Source organism: Apium graveolens, chromosome 8 (genome assembly GCF_009905375.1).
Source record: "Apium graveolens cultivar Ventura chromosome 8, ASM990537v1, whole genome shotgun sequence".
Classification (NCBI taxonomy): Eukaryota; Viridiplantae; Streptophyta; class Magnoliopsida; order Apiales; family Apiaceae; genus Apium; species Apium graveolens.
In genome coordinates, this window is record NC_133654.1 from 61,483,938 (window position 1) to 61,491,162 (window position 7,225).

At 34.5% G+C, this 7,225-nt stretch overlaps 2 protein-coding genes across 2 annotated transcripts; one reads left to right on the forward strand and one right to left on the reverse strand.

The window, feature by feature from the left end:
* Positions 1-428: 428 nt before the first annotated feature.
* Positions 429-974, reverse strand: LOC141679625 (uncharacterized). Its single transcript, XM_074486077.1, has one exon. The coding sequence runs from the start codon at positions 972-974 to the stop codon at positions 429-431; it is 546 nt and encodes a 181-aa protein (XP_074342178.1).
* Positions 975-5,630: 4,656 nt separating this feature from the next.
* LOC141679626 (uncharacterized) lies at positions 5,631-6,984 on the forward strand. The gene is made up of 2 exons (XM_074486078.1): positions 5,631-5,966; positions 6,640-6,984. The coding sequence occupies exons 1-2, from the start codon at positions 5,631-5,633 to the stop codon at positions 6,982-6,984; spliced, it is 681 nt and encodes a 226-aa protein (XP_074342179.1).
* The last annotated feature ends 241 nt before the right edge of the window (positions 6,985-7,225 follow it).

A 7,225-nucleotide genomic window follows, 5' to 3' on the forward strand; every position in this document is an offset into this window, starting at 1 on the left:
GGATGCACCATTGTCTAAGTACCAGACATTGGAGTTGTCTTGTACTTTGCACATCTGGGAGGGCACAACATTAACTTCCTTCAGTTGAGTGATCTTTGGACCTTCGTCTGAACACTTGGCTAAGAGCAGGGCCGGTTCATCATCATCACATTTGACCATATTCGATTCCTCCCTGAACTCCCTGGAACGTCGAGGTTTCTTACAATCTGCTGTGAAATGTCCATATCCCGAGCAGTTGTAACACTTGAAATGGCTTTTATCTCGACCTCCTTTTGCCTTTTGTTTGTTCTTCTTCAGCCAATCTTCACGAGTGAGGAGTAGTTTTCCTTCACTTCCTTCACGCTTTGCCCATTCTTCGTCTGTAAGCATTAGTTGCCCATCACCAAGTTCTCCTTTTCCACTGCCTCGTATCCTTTCTTCATGCGCTTTCAGAGAACCCACTCCAAATCGCCAAATTGTTCCAATGTGGATACAATTTGGAGAAATTTGGATGGTACAGCACGAAGCAATTTCTTCACCACATAGGATTCTTTTACCTCTTCTCCCAACGCTCGCATGTTGGAGACGAGACTATTCAATTTCAGATAGAACTCATCTAGCTGTTCATTCTCTCTCATATTCAAAGATTCAAACTCTGACTTCAATGTTTGAACCTTTGCTTTCTTGAAACGATCGGCTCCTTGACACATGGTTTTGAGAGCATCCCAAGCTGCCTTTGCCGTACTCTTCTCTGCAATGGTCAGCAAAAGTTCTTCAGGAAGTCCTTGATATAACATAGCCAAAGCAATTTTGTCCACCTTATCTTCAATGACTGCCTTCTCGTCGCTTGGTTTTACGGCTCCCCAGACTCCCTGTGCTTGTAGATACACCTTCATCTTCAAGGCCCAAGTCGTGTAATTAGTCTTGCTCAGCAGTGGATAGCTCAAACCTATCGAGCCTCCACCTACCTTCCCTTTGACATCCGTCGCTGACATTTTAGGCTTTCACAGAGAACTAACAAAGCTTTGATACCAATTCTTGTTAAAAACCTGCGTACTAGAGTGTAAACAGACTACAAACAATGCATAAGTTAACAGACTAAGTTTGCCAGAAAAAACGTCATTTTATTGGCAATAGAATGAAGTACATATACTGCAAAACAAAGAAACTACTCTTCTAGAAATCAGGACTTACTGCTACCACTACTTCAACTATCCTGACCAAATCAAACTCCTACAAACTAGCCACTACATGGAGTGACAAAGACTGATTCTACTACATTTATTCAAAACAAATAAAAGACAAATGTTTAAGATTAATCCAACAAACTGGACACACCACCAAGGCACCAACAAACTATTATCAAAAAACGTCCAACTGCGACGATAGAGAGTAATCAAGACTAAATATTTTCCTATTTGTTAGCAAAGTATATGTAATTACAGGGTAGCAGGCTGGCAATCCAATTTGTTTTCATCTTATCCGCTACCACTGCCTCACCAGGCTGGATTAATGCAAGCTGATGATAAGTGGAGTGATATTTTTAGGCAGGTTTCTAACTTATATCAATAAACCTCATTATTGATACATTTGATAATTAATTTGTTTTCATAATGTATATGATTGAAATCATAGCCAGCCAAGATCGCTTGCCCTTTTATTATTTAAATGTTAGTTTCAAAATATAAAAATGAACTGTAGATTTTGGAGGAGCCCAAATTAATCTTGAAACTAGCAGTAGCTTCTTTGCTTGGCAAATTTGATAGTTATTTTGTTTGTCTACATTTATTCATTGTTTCTTCTTTTCCGCAGAAGATTTAATCTAGCCGAAAGGCAGTTATCAATTGTTAAAGTTGTTGCATGTCTTAAAAGATTTTCCTGCATTTCATATTTCATCCACAATTACAGATTTTTTAAACTCTAAAAATTTCAGTATGATTGTTTCTATAGCCATTCGTCAAAAACAATAAAAGCATATTGATTATAGATAATAATTGATTAGAAATGTATTTCATACTGATTGCATTGCTTTGCTGGTTTGCTTAGAAAATACTACTATCAGCAAGTGTACGTATGCTTTGTACAGGTCCCTTGAGCTTCAGAAAGTTGTAATCTACACTCACAAAGTGATTATCTCTTTAATATGACTGGTGATCAATATTTTGTTCTAAATTTAAGTTCTTTCTCTCTTGCATCTAACCAAACTCAATGCAGTGTGATCGTTAACTTGGCTATCCGTTGTCTGATTTACTAATATTAATAGTGACGTATCATTGAAAAAAAATGAGCAAGACCAAATCTATTATATGCTGATATGATCATATGAATAGATAAATCTTTGTCTCATACAATGCCTGAGCAAAGTCACCAGATTACAACTCAAAAGCGAAATTACAAAATCTCCAGGTACCCAGAAACTCGATGATCAAAATATTTAAAAGATATAAGCAAAGATAGAAGCCCCGACGGCAAGTGCAGCCGGCATGCAGAAAGCTGTTGCAGCACTTGTTGGTGATGGTGCAGGTGCTGCAACGTCTTCAAGCGCAGCTGTGGCTCCCAAATTAGAGAAAGCAACAAGAACCATAATGCAGATGGTGTGAACTTTAGCAATCTTGAAACTCTCCATCGCGATTTTTCAAAGTTTTCTGAAGGGCTTGACAATGATACAATTTGGAAAGAGTTATCTGAGTTATGAACGGAGAAGGTAATAGGAAGTGTTTATATAGGGTTGGTTTTGTGGAGTTCACAACACAAGAATATGCCAACTGTTTCTTGTTTGTTTAACAATGAATGAAATGTAATCATGCAAGGGTATTTTGGCTGTCAATACATTTTTAGTTTCATTTTAATCATCCTCCACTACCACTCTGTATTAGTGCTAATGCACCTAATGATTATGTTCCTCTTAATTTATTTTTACAAATATTTAAATTAGGAAAAATAATCCAGCAGTTATGTATTCATGTCCTTTTAATATACATTTTGTAAACTCGAAACTAACGCATGCATCTTTTTGTGCAGGAGTAGTTCTAGATATATCAAAATTTATATAAATGCGCAGTACTGTACTATTAATCAAAAATTATTAACTGAACAAAAATGACATCACCACCGTTTAAGAAAATTTGTATATAAAGATGACAATTATGAGAATAGCTGCATGATAGCCTTATATTCGGAGAAGCCAATATTAGTTTGCTTTTTAAGGTTGACAATCGTAATTATTAATAGTAACCTAAAACCGTTTTTTATAAAAATAAATTATGAAAAACAATAATTATACCACTGCTCCGACTCGAGAGCAGGGAATTTCGAACCTGTGACCAAGAGGATAGTTATCTCCTCTTAAATCAACTGAGTTAACCTTTGCAGACATATATTATTGAGATTAATAAAGTTAAATATTTACGTTTAATTTTGTATGTATTATATTACAGAAAAATTCAAAATTTTAATAATTAAAATCTTAAAAAGTCTTCCAGCGCAGCCTATATAGGTTCGCTTCGCTAGGCGGATCAGAGCCTCTAGGAAAGTGTGAGTCTTGAATAATATGTGCATTGTTATTATTTTTTTTAATTTTTTCTTCATATATTAATTATTTTGTTATATTATAATTTGAAATACTAAAATTAATTTTCAAATTGTTTGGTTCCCTAAAAAACAGGTATAAAAAACAGGTAAAAAATAAGTTGAATTCGATAATAAATTAAGTTGGATAATAATTTATAGAGTTTGTAGTTATATTAAATACATGATTCAATTGTTTTAATTAGATTATATTTTTTTAAAACTTTGTTGGAAGGTGTTAACGCAGTTTTTAGGAAGGTGTTAACCGATCAAACGAAATCATGTTTCTTTTATAATATTATAGTACAAAAAGAAAAATATGTAATACACTTTAATACAAAATCATATTTTAGTAACATGCAATTTACAAAATAATACTACCTTCGTCCCTTTGAATTGTTAACATTTGAAATGAAGTGTTCGACACGCATTTTAAGGCTCCTATCTAGTATAGTTACATAAATTATTTTTCAAATTTTTTTCTTCTGAATAAATATTAAATGTTTAAACTATTATTCAAAAAAAAGAAAATTTTTAAAATAAGTTATACAACTATACTAGACAAGAGCCTTAAAATGCGTGCTGAACACTTCATTTCAAATGTTAACAAATCAAAGGGACGGAGGGCGTATAATAGTTTAAAATGAAGAATATATTAATTCAACTAAAACATAAAACCATGCGGGTGAAAAACCAAATTACTCTATTTTTTCAAAAGAAGAACTGAAATACTCACCGACGCTGGAAGCGCCCAAAATACCCACGGAATACGTATAACACACATGCGTATTCGGAATACGCATATGTTAACTGCGTCTACGTTCTTTTTTTTTTACATTGTTGTTTACTGCAGAAACAAATATGCATTCATTTTTTGCGTGTACCCTCTACGCAAGTTATAAGTGCGTGTACTGTTTTTGAAATACCTTTTAAATTAAAGGTAATATGTACTGTCTGTTTGCGTAGTATCAATACGCATGTGCTACTTGCGTGTACATATTTTGTTTTTTAACCTGAAATAATAAAAAGGTATACGCTGCAGAAACTAATACGCATTCCACTTTTGCATATACCTATATGCAAGTCCTCAGTGTGTACTGCTTTTGAATTACTTTTAAATGATAAATAATATGCAGTATTACAATGTGTATGCTTTGAAAACCATCAAAACCCTATTTGCCTCTTTACCCTGGACAGTAGACACCCAACAACAGACATCATGTATCTATTCGCAGTTGTTTCTCCTCTTATGCTCCTCTACTTCTAAATCGAATATCAAATTATACCACAAAGCAAACTCACTATGAATCTTGCCATTGAGTTCTCTTCACAAGGTAATTTTATTTAGCTTATTTTGTAGCCTAGGTTATTTAGGTATTAATTCCAAATGACTTCTTCGAATGTTAATTATGTAAGGGGATGGTTATATTGTGATGGTAATATTATTCATGATAGCATAATTGGGAGAATATATGATTGAGATGTCGTTGCCTTTGTGAAGTTGAATTTTGGTTTGAAATATGAAGAGATTGTGAATGTTGTTTACAAAAAACTCAACATAGATCCAAATATGTTTAGATTAAGGGTATCACGTAGGTTCATGAATCCTATGACAAACAAGTATGGAGTTATTTTACTTGTTGATGATGATGATTTGGAGTACATCTTAGAATCTTTGGATGGTTCGGGTAGTCAAGTGCGAGTAGAGTTTTATGTTGAAAAATTTCTATTGGCTCGTTTCAAATTGCCAATGAACATGATCAATGCTCGAAGATTAGGGAAGATTGTGAACTTAGTTCAAGCACTCGTAGTTTAAAAAGTGTGTATTAGGGTAGTATGCAAGGGGGTAGTGTTTCTAACGGTAGTTCTAATAGAAATTTGGTTGGGAGTGGTGTTGAAAGTGAAGGAAATTTAAGGAAAAACAACGAGCTAACAGATAGTGATATCCCTTACTATAGATCATTTGATGTAACATCTATGGTTGTTTCAAATCAAGAACATGAAATGCTGAAAATTGGTGAAGTTAAGAATCCGATAGAACTTAAAAGGGGATGACATTTGAATCGAAAGACAAGTTCATGAATATGGTGAAGAAGGTTCACATTGCAAACCATTTGGAGATAAAGGTGGTTAAATCTGATTCTGTAACTTGGGAAGTGGTATGCAAACAGAATTATGAGGGTTATAAGTGGAGGTTGAGAGGTAGAAAAAGAAAGTTACATGATCATTTTGAGTTTATGGACACTAAGGGTCCTCATACTTGCGTGAATCAGGCCATATCACAAGATCACTTTAATTTGAGCTCTTCATACATTACAGAGATGATTATGGACCTAGTTGCGGCTGATCCTACTGTCTCAGAGAAGGTATTGATGGCTGCAATTGTTAAAGATGTTGGATATAAACCATCAAGCAAAAAGGTAAGAGATGGAAAAAGAATTGTAAGTCAGAAAATCTATGGTTCGTGGGAGCAAGCATACATGGATCTCCCTTTCTTGATGAATGTTCTTCAACAACAAAATCAAGACACCCATGTCCACTAGTACTTCAAGGAGCATGAACTACAGGAGCCGATATTAGAGGTATAATTCTCTAATAATGTGTTTTAATTAGAACCAATGTTCGATTTTTTAAATATTTCTAAAACCCAAAAAGGAACATTGAACCCTTTAACTTTTAAATATTAAAGAAACAATGCCTGTAATTGGTTCCTAGGGCTAAACCCTAGAATTAATTAGGGTTTAGAGCCCTAAATTTTCATACCAATGTTCAATTTTTCAAATATTTCTAAAACCCAAAATGGAACATTGAACCCATTAATTTTTAAAAAATAAAGAAACAATATTTGTAATTGGTTCCTAGGGTTTAGGCCTAACGGCCCTAAACCCTAAATTTTCATACCAATGTTCGATTTTACAAATATTTCTAAAACCCAAAAAAGAACATTGAACCCTTTAACATTTTAAAAATCTAAAAACCCTTTAATCTCATTTTTATGCATGGACATAATGACATGTGGTGAGATTTAGGCGCTTATTTTGGACTATCAAGCCTTGTATTGATGCCTTTACACATTACATCCCAGTACTTCAGATAGAATGTACTCATCTATATGGAAAGTACTTACATACTGCTACAGCCATTGATGGATTCCATCACATTCTCCCAGTGGCATTTGATGTTGTTGAATGGGAAAATGTATCCAGCTGGACTTGGTTCATGGAGAGAGTGAGGAAGACGGTGGCCTTCAGACGAATGGGTGTTTGTGTTATTTTAGACAGACATGCAGGAATCATGTCTGCAATGAACAATACTAACCTTGGATGGTGCGAGCCATATGGATATCACAGATTCTGCATCGGGCACCTAGCTGCTAATTTCGCAAAGCAGTTCAAGAAAGAAGGTCTGAAGAAAAGGGTAGTTGAAATGTGTAGCTAGTTGACACATGAGAAGTTAATTGTGCAATGGCATGCATTGCTAGCAATTGAGCCTAGAGTTGATGAGTGGTTTAGTGATATGCACCCGAAACCCTCATCATTAGCTTTTGATGTAGGGAAAATATTCGGAATCATGACTATAAATATGGCTGAAAGCTGGAACAATGCAATTAAAGAAGCAAGAAAACTTCCAATTTTTACACTTGTTAAAGCCTTGTATTACAAAGTAGTTAGCTACTTTG